The sequence below is a fragment of the Barbus barbus genome (assembly GCF_936440315.1).
Source record: "Barbus barbus genome assembly, chromosome: 9".
In the NCBI taxonomy this organism is placed as follows: domain Eukaryota; kingdom Metazoa; phylum Chordata; class Actinopteri; order Cypriniformes; family Cyprinidae; genus Barbus; species Barbus barbus.
The window spans coordinates 9,693,455-9,711,936 of record NC_136737.1 but is presented as its reverse complement, the minus strand read 5'-3'; the positions used below and the strand labels follow the sequence as shown (position 1 = coordinate 9,711,936).

Below are 18,482 nucleotides of genomic sequence, written 5' to 3'. Positions count from 1 at the left end.
TTAACGACTACAGACCTGTGGCTCTAACATCTGTGGTCATTAAGTAATTTGAAAAACTGGTTTTGGCTTATCTGAAAGACATCACTGGACCCCCTGCAGTTTGCCTACAGAGCAAACAGGTCTGTGGATGATGCAGTCAACATGGGACTGCATTACACACTGCGACACCTAGACAGACCAGAGACTTATGTGAGGATCCTGTTTGTGGACATCAGCTCGGCCTTTAACACTATCATTCCAGACCTCCTCCTGCCCAAACTAACTCTTTCCACTTTCCGTGCCCACCTCCGTCTGTCAGTGGATCAACAGCTTCCTGACAGACAGGCAGCAGCTAGTGAGGCTGGGAAAATACACATCCAGCACCCGCACCATCAGCACTGGAGCTCCTCAGGGCTGTGTTCTCTCCCCACTGCTCTTCTCTCTGTACACCAACGACTGCACATTTAAAGACCCTCTGTCAAGCTCCTGAAATTTGCAGACGACACCACACTGATTGGCCTTATTCAGGACGGTGATGGTGTATGACATCAAAGTACTGCGAAAGAAAGCATAAGGAGACGGCCCTGCTCTCTTATAGCTCTCGCAGTATTTGATGACACACAGCGATCGGTCTAGCTGCGCTGCTTCAAGTCGAACACATCTAAGCAGTCTTCAGAGGAAGCATCAAGTTGGCACGCTATGTTGCCAAGTCCGCAGTTTGTGGTCTTACATATCGTGCACAATTGACACGCTACATGTAAATGATATCCTTTGTAGTATTTTCCTGTCAAAATAACCTGAAGAGTTCCTTTGGAATTATTCAGCTTTTAAGAACTGCCGGGTTTTCCGGTAGTGGGTGGGACTAATGCACAAACGGCAATCTCATTGGCTGGCCCTCACCTATTATCCTCCCTGTTTTGATTTCAGCGAATCAGTTCAAGCAAACGCAGACAACCTGATTAATATTCATGAACCCAGCAGCTCAATAATCCTTAGTGCGTTTTATATTGTTCTTATCAGTAGTAGAATTCGTAGTAGTTTTATCTTATCAGTATTATTTGTAGTTTTTAGGGCTGTAGTCAACCAAGGAAATGCTTAGTCGACCAAAGTCCTGTCCTGTGCAACGATCAGACGCGATGTTTTGTATTTTGATTGAACATTTAAACAATTTTCATAGAGTATTTATAAAACAACAACGAAAAAACATCAATAAATAAAACTATAATAATAATAATACAATTCTTTGAAAATTAAGTGATTATTTTAAACTGCAAAGCTCTGCAAGGAGCTCTGTCCTAGGTCTATAGTGACAGCCACAATCGCGCACCTGACCACACCACACGCTACAAAAAATATAACTGCTAAAACTGCCAAATAATGAAAGATCCTAACAAAGGCTCTCGTTTATACAGGCTGTATATTCTTCTTTACTTTCAAAGCTATGGGTTAACTTTTGTCCAGCCGATCTATAGGCGTTTGCAGAGATGCAGAGCAGGCGTTTGGCTGCCCGAGCAAGTCGTGGATATCTCTCCTCATTATTTTTCCACCACGCAAGTGGCCCAGCAGTGTCCACTTTACTTCTGTCCTGAAGATAATCTTTCATTTCGTCGCAAGAGGATCTTTGTGCGCTTGGCTCATCAGGGTCATCCCCTGCACCATGTCCACAAAGAAGCATTGCTATCTCCTTCTCTTTTTGCCGTTTTCTGTTTTTTTGCCAACGGGTCAAATATTTTGTAAAATGCAGCCAGACAAAAGATTTAGATTTCTTGGACATTTTGTTGACTAAACCCAAAACAAGTAGTGTTCTAACTGAATGAATACAGCAAAACTACCTATATTCCTTACTGAGTGCGAAGCAGCAGTGCAGCCAGCCACAGGCGTGGTTCCCGAGTGTTCGTGGTGCGCTAAACTGTGGAGCTGTTATAAAATAACCTAAATTAAAGCATTTAAAGTTGGGGATAAAACATAATTATATTTAGAATACAGTAATATATAACTGTTAATAAAGGAATAAATATCAAGGAGTAAATCAATGAAAATTTCTTTATTGGTGAAAAAAAAAAAAAAAAAAAAATGATGCAACTGGTCGACCAATGAGAATGTCAGTCGACCAAGACGGCATCGACCGATTAGTCGACTAAACGACTAAAGTTGACAGCCCTAGTAGTTTTTCCCCCGTTTTTATAGAAACACTAAATGACAAACAATATCTTAAGCACCAGAACTAAGTTCAGTCAACATGACAAATATGCATTCATGGTTATTCTAATTACTAAAGTTCTATCATCATTTAATGCTAAATTATCATAATATCATATAATGTTTGACTGACTGATGCTAAGTGAGATATTTAAAAAAAGAAAAACTGTGCCATTTTCCAAACATATATTAGTATATCAGATAATTAATATTAGTCTGGTGAGTAAACTAAAAAAAATTACAAGCCAATGGAGATTCTATTGCCAAGTAGAGGGTTGATAATATTTACAATAATCAATTGAATTTGATAGGTGTCTCTCACATTGTCCCACAGAAACATTAAAATAGTGTAGATTAGTGTACAATGTTTTATAATAATTTATTCTATTTAGTGACCATTTCATTCATTTAACATATTTAAAATTGGGGGCATCCAAGTTATTTGACATATTTGAACATTTAAAAAAAAAAAAAGGAACAATATTTACTTTCCCTGGTAATTAGTTTATTTTATAATGATGTAACTCAGTTACTGTTTGTGAGAAGTAACTAGTAATATAACTAATTACTTTTTTAAAGTAACGTGCCCAACACTGCATAATATACAATGATTTATTACTTGTCTTTGTTGAATAATACAGAATATAAAAAGCTTTAAAAAATAATTGCATATTAAATCGCAATATTTGAGAAAAAAATTGCAATTAGATTATTTTCCAAAATCGTTCAGTCCTAGTTTCTTAGCATCAAGGGGGTAAAAATCATAGTTTTTGAAGTAAGTAAACTCATTGTTTGTACAAAGAGACACAGACAGGTAATTCACACATGCAACTTTAATCTCCCTCCCTCTCTCTCTCTCTCTCTCTCTCTCTCTCTCTCTCGCAAAATGACTATATTTGAGAAAAAAGCATGAGCAGCTTCCATCACTGGATATATCTGTCCGTCATTTAACATTTCAATCATAAAACAGTTTACTAATAGGCCTTATTAAATGATTTGCAACTTCCATCTTACCTTGCTCTCTATCAACATTAAACCAATGCTTCGTGCTGGAATTCGCACTCTGCTTCTATGAACAGTAAACCCTGCCTAATTTGATTTGATTGGCCATCTCAATTATTTGGAAATTGATGAGCGCTGTTAGAGCGCTGATCTGAAGTGCCTCATATGCACAGCGGTTTGAGGAATGATTACCTCAAAATGTACGTCAGTATGCAGTTTTCCCTATTGCTCGTGTGCCAATAACTATCCCTATGCCATAGGTTGTCGACTGCTGATCTAAATGATCCACAACATACAAACAACCACAAGATAGTTAAAAAACAAGAACATTTAAATTTTGAAATGGCCTAACATAAGTCCATTCTTAAACCCCATTGAAATGCTGTGGTAGGACTGGGAATGTAGAGTTCATGCTGGAATTAAAGAGTTGAAGCAGTTCTGCCCTCTATTCTGTGGCAAATTGTCTAGCTCCATGTTAACTGATGGATCTGAATTCTAACCAAACAATAGGGATTGTGACAAAACTTACCTCAGTATCTCTAATGTGCAATTTATATTCTTAAATCCAGTACAGAGCCGCTTCACTCCTGAATCCTGCAGATTATTATTGTTCATGTTCAGCTCTTTCAGATTGGTATCTGATCCAAGAACTGTAGCCAGAGCTACGCAGCTTTTGTCTGTTAAGTCACAATCATTTAGCCTACAAGAATTAAATCAAATCACACAATTAGATACATGTAATATATTTCTTAAATACAAAAATTAAATTAATACTGATTATTTTTACATGAACTGTAAATATACTGCATATTATAATATATTACTATGTATTAGAATTTTATTGATTAAAATTTCCTAGATAAAACAAACTAGCATGCTTGAATAAAACTTAATAAAATATGTGTCACAGTGCACATAGTGGGGAGGAATGAGAACCACATAGACGAGGAATAACTTTAAGTCTTTAACAGTCTTTAATCCAAACTAACAGGGATAAAACAAGACAGGGCTGAGACACACAGGGAACATAACAAGTAAACCAGACCAAAGAGAACTGAACAGGCAGGAACTAATATACACCAGATAATTAACAAAACAGGTGCATAGAATCATATTAACTAAACGAGGAATCATTAAACAATCAAACTAAACAAGAACAGGAAAAAGACCATATAAGGAAACTCAGGAACAAACACGGGGGAAATGAAACCAAAACATCCATAACTGTGACAATATGTAAATGAATAATAGGTTTATAGCATTAATGGCAATGAGTTATACATTTAAATTTTATGCAAGAGTATTTCTGCTTTATAGCAGATGTTTAAGAAGCTGAACTGCATATTGGAGTATAAATAACTATGGAACAATGTGCTTTATAATAGCAATGTGCTTCTTTTGCAGCGAACTGAACAGCTTGTTTTGCTGAAAAAAGAAATTTCAGCATAAACCCATGTAAATCTAATAAAATAATATCATTATACTGTAATTCCAAAGAAAAAACAAAATGTGTTATAATTTAACCCTAAAAGAGATATACACTTATAATTGGTATATGATTAATAATCTAGGATGACCAGATGTCCAGTTTTTCCCGGGACAGTCCCGTATTTCAGATCTATTTTTAGTGTCCTGACTTATTTTGAAAAAAAAAAAAACATGTTAATCAAAGGTAACTAAGCTTGTCATAGAACAAAATTACCATCACCCCCCCCCCCCATCCCGTATTGACTTGTAGGACCTCATGAAAAAGAATACAAAAATAAAGTGTGAGAAAATGACTCCGAGCACTATAATTTATTGTATGTAAATATAGAATTAATGTTCATCCTATAACTCAATACTAAAGAATGTGATAAATCCTTAATAATTAGGAAAATAATAAATGACTATGAAAATATTTAAGAATTTGTGCCATTTTTTGTCCCGTATTTCAGATTTATTTTTAGTGTCCTGACTTATTTTGAAAAAACAAAAACATGTTTTGTCCAGCATTTCAACACTTCTTTATGACTGGGTGATCAGAGCAAGTAGTAGTAGTGTTCTGTCACGCGAGAACAACCTAATCAAAGGTAACTAAGCTTGTCATAGAACAAAATTACCCCCCCCCCCCCCCCCCATCCCGTATTGAACCATGAGAAATCTGGTCACCCTATAATAATCACTATAGATCATGGGTGTCCAAACCTGCTATGTATCAATGTGGATAAATGAAATTTTAATATGAGAACAAAACATGACAAATTGTATTAAATGACTTACAGAGCTCTTTTGGAGGTTTTGATGACTGATGATAATCTAATGAGACACTCGTCTGATTTCTTGAATTTCTGAAGCTCAAACTCCTCCAGTTCCTCCTCTGATGTCAACAACACAAAGGCCAAAGCAGACCACTGGGCAGGTGAAATATCAGCAGATGACAGACTTCCTTTGCTAAGGTGGGTCTGAATCTCTTTCACCAGAGTTTGATCATTCAATTCATTCAGACAGTAGAACAGATTGATGGATCTCTCTGGAGACAGATCAGCTTCAAATTTCTGCTTGATGTACTGAACGATTTCCTTTTTGCTCTGGCCATTGTTGTCTTCCTGCTTCAACAGTCCTCGTAAGAGTCGTTGATTGGACTGGAGCGACAGACCTAGGAGGAATCGAAGGAAAAGGTCCAGATGTCCACTGTCACTCTCAAGTGCCTTGTCCACTGCAGTCTTGAGCAAATCAATCATGGTTTCATTTTTGTTTCCCTGTACTGTAGACTCATGAAGAAATATACTTCTCTTCTTTATGTCTAGAAACAGATGTGCGTAAAGGGCTGCAATAAACTCTTGAATGCTCAAGTGAACAAAGCAATACATGGTACCAAGAATGATGCCTGTTTCCTCCTTAAAGATCTGGGTACACATGCCTGAATACACTGATGCCTTATAGACATCAATACCACAGGCTTCCAGGTCTGTATCATAGAAGATCACATTGTTTCTTTCCAGATGATGAAATGCAAGTTTCCCCAGTGAAATGATGGCATCTTTATCCCAGGAAACATCTGGTCTATATTCTCCATCATACTTTCGAAGGCTCTGCAGGATCTGAAAGCGGAGAAAGTGTGTGTACATTTGTGTCAGAGTCTTGGGAGTGTCTTCAGTATTTGACTGCTGCAGTGTTTTGGAGGCATCATCAGCCTGATTGTTTTTCACATATTTTTTTCTCTCCTCCAAAATGTTCTGGAGAACAGTGGCTGAAATCCAGCAGAAGACTGGGATGTGGCACATGATAAAAAGACTCCTTGATTTTTTAACATTATCAATGATTTCTTTGGCCAGATTTTCATCTTTAAATCTTTTTTTGAAGTACTCTTCCTTTTGTGCATCATTGAATCCTCGTATCTCTGTCAGCCGGTCGATACAGTCAGGAGGAATCTTACTGGCAGCTGCTGGCCTGGTGGTGATCCAGATGAGAGCAGAAGGAAGCAGATTTCCCTTGATGAGGTTTGTTAGGAGAACATCCAGAGAGGCAGGTGATGATACATCAGACCACGTCTCATTACCATCAAAGTTTAGAGGTAGACGAAATTCATCCAAACCATCAAGAATGAACAAGACTTTTTGGTTCCTTCTCGTAAGGTTCAGTCCTTTTGTCTCTGGGAAAAACTGAGTTATAAGGTCCATAAAACTTTGCTTTTCCTTTTCCTTTAAGTTCATCTCTCTGAATGGAAGAGGAAATATGAAGCGGATATCCTTATTTTCTTTTTCTTCAGCCCAATCCAGAACAAACTTTTGCACAGAGACTGATTTTCCGATGCCAGCAACTCCTTTTGTCAGTACAGTTCTGATCTTCTGGTCTTGTTCAGGAGCTTCAAACATCTTTGTGCACTCAATTTGTATCTCTTTTGATTCTTGACGCCTGGAACTAACTTCAATCTGTCTTACCTCATGTTCAGTATTGACCTGTTCACTACAACCCTGAGTGATATAGAGATCTGTGTAGATGTTATTCAGAAGTGTAGAGTCACCTTGCTTTGCAATTCCTTCAAACACACATTGATACTTCTTCTTTAGGTTAGATTTTAGCTGATGAATGAAGTTCAGTTCATCTAAATACAGGGACAAAAAAAAAAGATTTAGTTTAGCAATTTAGTTTTACCATTTTCTCTAATACATTTATAATTGACAATATAACTGTCACGGCACGGCAAAGAAGCGTCGCGAAAAAGACATAGGGGTCAGGGTCAGGGTCCAGATGCAGGTGAGGTGCTTTTAATAATAAACAAAAAGGCCAACACGGCACAAAAAAGCAAAACAGAAAAGGACTGGGATACAAACGGCAACAAAGTGCATGTATCCCAGACCAGAGCCAACACTAGAAATACAAACACATCAAATAACAACTAACGAACCCAGGCAGAGTGGTGGGAGAGGGGAGACTATATAGTCTGTGGCAAATGGAGAACAGCTGGGAGTGTGAAGTGTACAGGTGTGTGTGGTTAAGCAGGTGTATGTGATGTGGCAGGTGTATGTGATTACGGAGATGAGTCCTGGAGGAAGGGAGATGGTGACATCTGGTGGAAACGGGAAGAATTGCCGAGCCCAGACTCATGACATGACCCCTCCCTTAAGGAACGGCTTCCAGACGTTCCACCAAAACCCCCCAAAAGTCCGGAGGGAGGTGGAACCGGGGGAGGGATGGTGGGCCAGGCCCATGTAGCGGAGGGGGACCTGGGGCCTGAGGCAGCGCCGACGGGATGGAAACCCAGGGCAGAACCAGCGGCCACCACAGCGGTGTGTGTGGAGCTGCCATCCTGGAGCGGGCAATGGCGGGCTCCACCACTTCGGGGGGCACATCAGGGTGGGGAACATCAGCGGACACCGCCGCTTCGGTAAGGCATGAAGTGAGCTCCACGGCCTCGGGGGCAACATCAGCGGGCTCCGCCGCTTTAAGAAAGCCTGAAGCGAGCTCCGCTGCCTCGGAGGGAACGTGAGCAAACACCGCTGTCTCGGGAGGAACGTGAGCGGTCACCATCGCCTCGGGAGCTTCGTGAGCGAGCTGCGCTGTCTCGTGAGGAACGTGAGCGGTCACAATCACCTCGGGAGCTTCGGGAGTGAACACCGCTGTCCTGGGAGCTTCGTGAGCGGGCACCGCTGTCTCGGGAGGAATGTGAGCGGTCAACGCCGCTCGCACCGACATCAGCGGGGGTTCCCGCACGCTGCGCATCAGCCCAGGATGATCCGGAAGCGGGCGCGAGGCATTGGGCGCGGCCTCCGCTGCCCCCCGGATCGCTGCCTCGGGAGAACTGTGAACAGGCTCCGCAGCTAACTCCACCCTGAAGGCTGAGCCGCTCACCTGCAGAGCCAGGTCAATGTAGTCCTCCAGCGACTCCTCGGGGTCCCAGTATGGCACCAGGGACTTAAAGGGCTCGGCCAGGCCTCCGTAAAAGAAGACCATGAGGCAGGTCTTCTCCATATCCACCCGCCGAGCCACTCCAATGAAATCCCTGGCATACTCCTCCATGCTCCGGTCTCCCTGGCGGATATTGAGCAACCTCCCTGCTGGACCCATGTTTGCTGGGTTCATTCTGTCACGGCACGGCGAAGAAGCGCCGTGAAAAAGACGTAGTCAGGGTCCAGATGCAGGTGAGGTGCTTTTAATAATAAACAAAAAGGCCAACACGGCACAAAAAAGCAAAACAGAAAAGGACTGGGATACAAACGGCAACACAGTGCATGTATCCCAGACCAGAGCCAAAACTAGAAATACAAACACATCAAATAACAACTAACGAACCCAGGCAGAGTGGTGGGAGAGGGGTGACTATATAGTCTGTGGCAAATGGAGAACAGCTGGGAGTGTGAAGTGTACAGGTGTGTGTGGTTAAGCAGGTGTATGTGATGTGGCAGGTGTATGTGATTACGGAGATTAGTCTGGGAGGAAGGGGGATGGTGACCTCTGGTGGAAACGGGAAGAACTGCCGAGCCCGGACTCATGACAATAATCAGAATCAGAATCAGAATGAGCTTTATTGGCCAAGTATGTTTACACATACAAGGAATTTGTTATAGTGACAGAAGCTCCACAGTGCAACAGAAAGACAGTAACAGGACAGGACACAGGTAATAAAACAAAATAACAAGAAATAGCCAATAACCAATGTACAAAGCAGCAAAAAAATAAAAAATACACAATATATAATATATAATATAGGCGACTATGTATGTACAGGTCAAGTATGTGCAAATTAGAAATGAGAAAATAAAAATAAAATAAGTGAGTGTGGTGAATGGATAATGAATTAGTTGTGTGTTCTACGTTTATTTATTGAGTGTTCATGAGATGTATTGACTGAGGGAAGAAACTGTTCCTGTGTCTGGTCGTTCTGGTGCTCAGAGCTCTGTAGCGTCGACCAGACGGTAACAGTTCAAAGAGGTTGTGTGCTGGATGTGAGGGGTCCAGAGTGATTTTACCAGCCCTTTTGCTCACTCTGGATGAGTACAGTTCTTGGAGAGTGGGGAGGGTTGTACCAATGATTCGCTCAGCAGTCCGGACTACCCTCCGTAGTCTTCTGAGGTCAGATTTGGTAGCTGAGCTGAACCAGACAGTTATTGAGGTGCAGAGGATGGATTCAATGATGGCAGAGTAGAACTGTTTCAGTAAGTCCTGTGGCAGGTTGAACTTCCTCAGCTGGCGAAGAAAGTACAACCTCTGCTGGGCCTTCCTGACAATGGAGTCAATGTGAATATCCCACTTCAGGTCCTGAGAGATGGTGGTGCCCAGGAATCTGAATGACTCCACTGCAGTCACAGTGCTGTTCATGATGGTGAGTGGGGGGAGAGCAGGGGGGTTTCTCCTGAAGTCCACGATCATCTCCACAGTTTTGAGCGTGTTAAGCTCCAGGTTGTTGAGACTGCACCAGACAGCCAGCTCCTTAACCTCCTGTCTGTAACCAGACTCGTCACCGTCCTGGATGAGGCCGATCAGTGTGGTGTCGTCTGCGAACTTCAGGAGCTTGACAGAGGGGTCTTTAGATGTGCAGTCGTTGGTGTAGAGGGAGAAGAGCAGTGGGGAGAGTACGCAGCCCTGATGAGCTCCAGTGCTGATGGTTCGACTGCTGGATGTGAATTTGCCAAGCTTTACTAACTGCTGTCTGTCTGTCAGGAAGCTGTTGATCCACTGGCAGATGGAGGTGGGGACGGAGAGCTGAGTTAGTTTATTTTGAAGGGTTTCCAGGATAATGGTGTTAAAAGCAGAGCTGAAGTCCACAAACAGGATCCTCACATAAGTCCCTGGTCTGTCCAGATGCTGCAGAATGAAGTGCAGTCCCATGTTGACTGCATCATCCACAGACCTGTTTGCTCTGTAGGCAAACTGCAGGGGGTCCAGTAACGGTCCAGTGATGTCCTTCAGATGAGCCAAAACCAGTCTTTCGAATGATTTCATGGCTACAGACGTTAGGGCCACAGGTCTGTAGTCATTAAGTCCAGTAATTTTGTGTTTCTTTGGGACGGGGATGATGGTGGAGCGTTTGAAGCATGAGGGGACTTCACACAGCTCCAGTGATCTGTTGAAGATCTGTGTGAAGATGGGGGCCAGCTGCTCAGCACAGATTTTTAGGCAGGCTGGTGACACACCATCTGGACCAGGTGCTTTCCTTCTTTTGTTCTTCCTGAAGACCTGGCACACATCATCTTCGCTGATTTGAATTGTAGGTGTGGGGGAGAGAGGGGTTGCTGGAGGTGTGAATGGTTGTGTGGAGGGGTGTTCTGGGCGGGTGTGGGGTGATCGTTCAAAACGACAAAAGAACTTGTTTAAGTCGTCTGCCAGGTGTTGATTCTCCAGAGTGCTGGGGGGTGGTGTTTTGTAGCTGGTGATGTCCTTCAATCCTAACCACACTGAAGCAGGATCACTGGAAGAGAATTTGTTCCTGAGCTTGTCAGAATAATTCCTCTTTGCCACTCTGATCTCCTTTTCCAGTGTGTATTTGGCCTGTTTGTACAAGACTTTATCCCCCTTTCTGTGAGCATCTTCTTTGGCCTGACGGAGCTGTCTGAGTTTGGCAGTGAACCATGGTTTGTCATTGTTGTAGAATAGATGAGTCCTGGTAGGAATGCACATGTCCTCACAGAAACTGATATAAGATGTTACAGTCTCTGTGAGCTCGTCCAGATCATTTGCCGCAGCTTCAAAAACAGTCCAATCAGTCAGGTCGAAACAGGCTTGTAAATCCCGCTCTGTTTCGTTAGTCCATCTTTTAACAGATCTTAATACAGGCTTTGCAGACTTTTTTGCAGAAGTTTCTGCCTGTAGGATGGAATAAGATGAACCAAACAGTGATCAGAGAGTCCTAAAGCTGCTCGTGGAACCGAGTGATATGCGTCCTTTATTGTTGTGTAACAGTGATCCAATATATTACTGTCTCTGGTGGAACATGTGATGTGCTGTCTGTATTTTGGCAGTTCACGGGAGAGATTTGCTTTATTAAAGTCCCCGAGAATGATTAAAACAGAGTCCGGGTGTTGTTGTTCACTCTCTGTGATCAGGTCAGCGAGTTTCTGTAAAGCTGTGCTCACATGCGCTTGCGGTGGAATGTAAACAGTAACAGATGGTCATGAGTCTCTTACCTTCTAGAGTATCAGCAGCTTCATCTTGCTTCATCTCTCTCAGGAAGTAGAGTGTGAGATCAAGAGCTGCTTCTTTGATACTGCATCTATTCTCATTAAAATCCTTCACAAAGTATTGTAAGGCTTCTTTTTGTAATATTTTCTTAAACTTTTCCAGCTCATTCTTCAGAAATATGATTATTTTGCTTTCAAGATCCTAAAATCAAAAAACAAATTTTTCCTTATACATTTTTATGTGTTCTTAAAAAGGAAACGTAAATGATCAAGATAAACCAGCAATCAAAATTATATTGAATTTTTGCAAGCGTTGTTCAGTAAACTATCTGTTTGTTATAAATATAAACATTATTGAAATGTGTTTTCCTACTTGGAAGATCCAGAGGAGATTGTCTTTGAAATTCTCGTAGTTCCTGTGAGTCTGGACATCAGAATCTAATGTCTCAGACTGAAGCCTATTAGTGAATAAAACTAGTTATTGCATTGCTTTCAGGGACAATATTAAAGAAATAGCTTGCAAATATTTTTTAACAAAGACAAATAGAAAGCAATAGCTGTTTAAGTTCCCACTGGTAAAGTATAGGATCTATTTGAGTATAATTGTAGATAAATATTAGGTCTGATTGTAAAATTATCTGTCCTACAAGCGAATAACACAGCGGCTGGTGAAAAATAATATATTCTCTATTGACAATACAGACACCAAAATGTATGAGGATTACAAAATGCAGTATATAGGTCACACCAAATTATTTTAATCTTCTTTGATGATGCCCTTAGCATCTTAATGAAAACTCTAATAAATATTTGAACAATATACTGTAGTTTCAGGATAAATATTCAAAGAAATATTTTAGTTTTAGAAATATTTTATTAACAGTCCATGTGCAAACAACAATAAGAAACACATGTAATACCTTTTGTTATATGATGTTTTTTTCTCCCTGAATTTTGGTTGCTGGCCATCTTTTGACTGGTCACTCTTCACAGACACAGAGCTGAATGCATGTGAGCCTGATCTTACACTAATGACACAATGAACAGAGAGAAAAAAGAAACAATATTACAGGAGGTACTCCAGTCTAATTTTTAAAGTGTTAATGTTGTAAGTGGTAAAAATAGCACAATGCTATAATGCAATACCTTTTGGTAGATGATGTTTTTTTCTCACTGAAGTTTGGTGGGTTCCAATCTTTTGACCGGTCACTCTTCACAGACACAGAGCTGAATACATGTGAGCCGGATCTTACACTAATGACACAAAGAACAGAGAGAAAAAAGAAACAATATTACAGGAGGTACTCCAGTCTAATTTTTAAGTTTTAATGTTGTAAGTGGCAAAAAATAGCTAACACAATGTTGTAATGTAATACCTTTTGGTAGATGATGTTTTTTTCTCACTGAAATTTGGTTGCTGGCCATCATTTGAATGGTCAGACACAGAGCTGAACGCATATGAGCCTGATCTTAATGACACAAAGAACAGAGAAAAATTTGTACAACCATATTAAATCAGTTGAGTAAACAAATTCTGTTGGCCCTATTGATAAGAACATACTAAAACAAAATTAACATCATATCTATAATAAATAATGTGTCCAGTGATCAAGTCTGAGAAAGAGACAAAAATCATTCCCTGTAAAAATATCCACTGATTTAGACTGTAAAGCAGAGATTGATGTACATTTATATTCATTTAAAGTAGGAATGTCAGATTAATGTGATAACTTAACACACCAGCTGCCAGCAGTGAGAGCAATATCACACGATCGTTGATTTTGTCCCGAATATCACGAGTTTAAATGTGATTTTATACTAGCAGTTCAGTAAATAAGACTTTGATATAGGGATGTGCGATATGACGATTTTTGATCGTGGACGATAAAAATGTCTCTCTGCTTTTTAAGAAATATCGTAGTATCGCGCTACAGCACACATTATGTCAAAACAGTTCTGGCCTCCATCACTATATACTGTACAACACGACATACAGCAGTAGAGTTACTCTGACAGGACACTGCACTTATTCACGATCGCAAAAGTACATTATTTGCACACAAGCCTTGCTGGTTAAATGTTTCATTCGCGCGCTGGTCTGACGTGCGCTTTTTCTGAGCGCATACACCTGAAGCACACGCACTAAAAACCCTAACAGCGCCTGATTGCTCAACTAAGTTATCTTTTGCGCTAATACTGTCAAACACACACAAGGTTTACATACAGACTCAGTTGGTCATCTCCAAAATGAAAGTGAATAGTTAAGTGATAAATGGATGCGTGCCTGTATATTAGATGTGTGCAGGTCTTAAAGAGACAGGACACTAAACATGCTGTCGACTGTCATTAAAGGGATAGTTCACCCTAAAATTTAATTTCTGTCATTATTTACTCACTCACATGTTGTCCCAAACCTCTATTAATTTCTTGTGCTGAACCCAAAATAAGATAATTTGAAGAATGAGGGTAACCAAACAGTTGCTGGTCCACATTGACTTTGATAGCAGGAAAAAATCCTATGGAAGTCACTGAGGACCAGCATTTCCCACCTTCTTCAAAATAGCATTTATGTTCAGCAGAAGAAAGAAACTCATTCAGGTTTAAAACAAACTTTGATGGTATAAAAAAAAAACATTATGACAGAATTGACAGACAGATGACAGAATATTTATTTTTGGGGGAACTATTCATTTAACGTTAACAAAACACAAAGAGACTTCAGTGGCGCGGGTGCCCCTTTCACACAGTAATACCAGTAAATTGCCGCAAAATTACCGGAACGACTTTACCGGTAAATTAAAAAATGCGCTGTTCACACAGGCAACGACATTCCGTCTTTTTTCCGGAAAAGCACCATTCACACATCCATTCCAAAATTCTGGTAAATTCCGTGACATCATTAACCTCCAATAGCTGCGCTTGTATTTGTAAACATGGAAGGTATGCAGTCAGTCTTTTTGTTGATGGTTTCATTTTTGTTTCAAACTTTTGCATTCATGCAGCTGCTTTTGTCCCAGAGACATCGTAATAGATGACTACAAACCAGTGTTTAATTTGAACATTTCGAGGTCCCGGAAACAAAGCGGGGTGATGGATACGGCATGTGATTAGAGGAGGGAGAGGTAACGGAGCATTCAGCCGATCACATTGGTGGCCAGCTTAAGTGATTAACAGCGTGCATCAGTTGCTTTTATTAAATTTTGAAAACAGCCATTTCCAGGCCTGGGGGAAACTGAAAAATAATGACATTTTATTTCTAATTTTAGTTATGATTAATCATGTTCAGAATTTCGTGGGGGATTGTGTGTATATTAGCTACATAGTTGTACTCATCCCCGCAGATGTCAAGTTTATAATGAGGGAAATTCCTGCAAACATTTATTCAAGATAGCAAGTGGGTTATACGAGTAAATAAATCCACACAAACTAGCAGATTAAATCAGTCATTTGAAAACAGTGTGAGTGATTCAGCTGGTCCGGGTCTTCTCTCTTTCTCTCTCTCAAAGCGGCTTCACATCAATCCAAGACTTTCGCTTGCATTTCAGGACAGTTGACAAAATTGTCACTTGCTTAATCGGGTCATTGTTGCATCGTCACAAAAATGTATAATTTGCACGTCTTTTAAAGCCAATAGGTACTCGCGCTCTCCAGAGGCTGTTTCAAGGCTGAGCGCTCACAGTCACATCCAAAGCCGCCTAGCGAGTATCATATTGAGTTATTTTACGTAGATTATCTGTTGTACTTAAGTGGCGAAATACACACAAAATTTCGCAAAAATGGCTGTCCTGGCGAGTATCCAGGTTTTTTCTTAAGTAAATGTGAACAGTTAAAAAACACTTATGTTACACAAATGCAGAGGTCTGTGCGACGGACATGGACGGATACATGGGGAAGTGTGGAGTGAATGCGTCATCTGTGTCAGTGTGTTATGATTGGCCCGGAGTAGAGTCTTACGTCAGCGCGTTCTGAACTTGTACGTGCTCATACCGGTAATTTTCCTTCTGCGTGCACACACAGCAGAATTCCGGCAATTTACTGGTAATTTTACAACTTCTCATACCGGTAAATTGCCAGAACGAGTTTACCGGTATTTTTCCTGTTCACACATGATCTCTTTACGGCAATTTACCGGTAATTTTCCGGAAAACTCTGTATGTGTGAAAGGGCTAGGTTAAAGAGCTTAAAATACGGATACACAAGTTAACAGGTTAAAGTATCAATTTAGAGGTTAATATGGCAACACTTTACAATAAGGTTCATTAGTTAACATAAGTTAATTACATTAGTTAACATGAAATAAGAATGAACAATACTTCCACAGCATTTATTAATCTTAGTTCATGTTAATTTCAGCATTTACTAATGCATTATTAAAATCACAAGTTGTGTTTGTAAACATTAATGCACTGTGAACTAACACGAACAATGAACGACTGTATTTTTATTAACATTAACAAAGATTAATAAAGTGTGTAATAAATGTATTGTATACATTAATATTGACAAATGACAGACCACTGATTCCTCAAACCTGCTTTCCTGCAGTCTGTGTTCTTCTGACTTTGTTTTGTAGTAGCCTAAGTAACGAATATGCTTCGGGGAAATGTATTGGAGTAAAAGTATACATTTTAATTAGGAAATGTAGTGGAGTAAAAGTGAAAGCTGGCTGAAATATAAAAACTCAAGTAAAGTACAGATACTCCCAAAAAATAGTTAAGCACTGTAACAAGGTATTATTACTTACATTCAGTGTTGGAGTTACAAAAAAAAAAAAAAGTAATCCACTACAAATTACAAATTACTTCTTTAAAAATGTAATTTGATTACATTACTGATTTAAAAAGTAACCAGATTACTAATTACTTTACTTTCAAGTTTACTTTACTTTTCAAGTTACCAAACCAAAATACACTAAAACTCATAGTTCTTTGATTAATTTCATATTAACTGAAAAATATATAAGTAGGCCTATTATTTGTATACCCTGATTCACTCCCAATATCAACAAAACTTGACTTTCTTTTTTTTTGGTTTTGTAAAATAAAGAAAACAAATAGGGTGCGCTTTCTGCATTCTCAGTCTCCGCGAAACCAGGATTGAGACGCACGAACATGTAAAAGCTCACATCACCTCTGTAGAAAGATTCAAGTTCATCATTTACTTTTCGTTTTTGGAAGAAGACGCGCAGTGAGGAATAAGTCTTGAATTGGGATGCTGACGCGGTTTAATCCAGCGGTTGATCTCATTATGATGAGCTGGGCCGTGTGGAGACCTTTGGAGGGGCAGGTGCTCAAAATATAAAAGGGGCACATGGAACACAGCTTTTAATAGGGCTGTGCTCCTTGCTGATATGTGTATCAAAATGGATGCTTTTGTATTGATACCGCAGCAAATGCCATGACGCAGGTTTGAAAAAGATACACAGAACAGAAAATAAATGTTATTTGTTAAATGTTAAAGACATTTTTTTGCACCTCTTAATTACTCTGGAATGATATTATTATTATTATTGTTGTTGTTATTGAGTTTACAAGGTATGGAGGTTTTGCTGTTGTAAACACTACTGTTGTTGTTATAGAAAAAAATATTGCTCTCTTATTTAAAATAGAATTCTGTTCAGGACAAGAAAATCTGCCTGTTTTACCAGCGTTGAGATAATTATTTTTAAAGGACTGTACATTTTTAAAATAAATATTAATATTTCAAAGTATTAATAGTTTTTAGTCAGATAACATATTAAAAGGCAAGACACCTTGACACGCTTTAAACCTTTCCCAATTAAACAGCAAGGACGAAAGAGAAAAAGCACCTTTGTTTTTATTGTTGTGTGTAGAACTACGTTAGCTGCATTTTTAATATTTAATATTAATTTTAATAAAATGTAAATTCGTCCCCTGCACTTTAGTCGAGCTGGAGCAGGTGTTTTCTCATAGAGGTTTCTAGAGTTAAATCTAGATTTAAATTAAGAGACATGACCTGACGTTTTATTCCTATCCAAAATGAGGAGATGTGAATATCATGAGAGCTGAACACTCGTGCAGTGCAGGTTTCATTCATACGCGAAGTCAGAGGGCGCAGAAATTATGAGGAAATCCCTAATATGGACAAACTCACACCTATCGCTGTAAGTTAGCTGAACTGAATAAAAAGCAGAAACGTTTTTACTGATGAAACGTGAAGACAATAAACAGATGATTGTGAAAACATATGGTCTATGTCTGTTTTTCAAGTTATCTTCAGGTAAATAAATAAACTATATGAAAAATGCAGTACTGATTGACATATCATTTAGTATAGAAACTATAAAATATATTTCCGGAATTATTCTGTGATAAAAATGGGAAAAGAGCGTTCGTAGTAGCCTTTATAAACCAATCATAAAATTGTCATTAGGAAGAACACAAATATTGTAGCCCCTTGCTGCAGCTAATATTGTTTCCACAGGCTACACACAGCAATATAAACAACAGCTGTGCACGATCTCTTCACGCCGTTCTCGTAAAATAATAATAATTCAATAATATAAGTTTACAAGCACACTGCTCCGCTGAGAACGCCACTTACCTGCAGCCGCGGACGTTATTGAAAGCACCCTAAAGGTGTCTGAACATGAGGGATCATCCCGGATGAGATCGTCAGGTGAAAGGTCATCATGTGGATAATGTAATTTACGGCTAAACTAATATTAATTAATAGTCAGAT

The 18,482-nt window shown here is 39.6% G+C and overlaps 1 protein-coding gene across 1 annotated transcript in view; it reads right to left on the bottom strand.

Annotated features, from left to right (window-relative positions):
- Positions 1–18,482, bottom strand: part of LOC306874980 (uncharacterized protein) — a 115,807-nt gene that overhangs the window by 89,320 nt on the left and 8,005 nt on the right. Inside the window, exons 3-9 of the mRNA XM_079425322.1 lie at positions 13,157–13,249; positions 12,927–13,034; positions 12,701–12,808; positions 12,154–12,238; positions 11,787–11,982; positions 5,443–7,267; positions 3,710–3,880 (exon numbers count right to left, since the gene is read on the bottom strand). Coding sequence (XP_079281448.1) covers positions 3,710–3,880; positions 5,443–7,267; positions 11,787–11,982; positions 12,154–12,238; positions 12,701–12,808; positions 12,927–13,034; positions 13,157–13,249 — 2,586 coding nt within the window. The remainder of the gene's footprint in view (positions 1–3,709; positions 3,881–5,442; positions 7,268–11,786; positions 11,983–12,153; positions 12,239–12,700; positions 12,809–12,926; positions 13,035–13,156; positions 13,250–18,482) is intronic.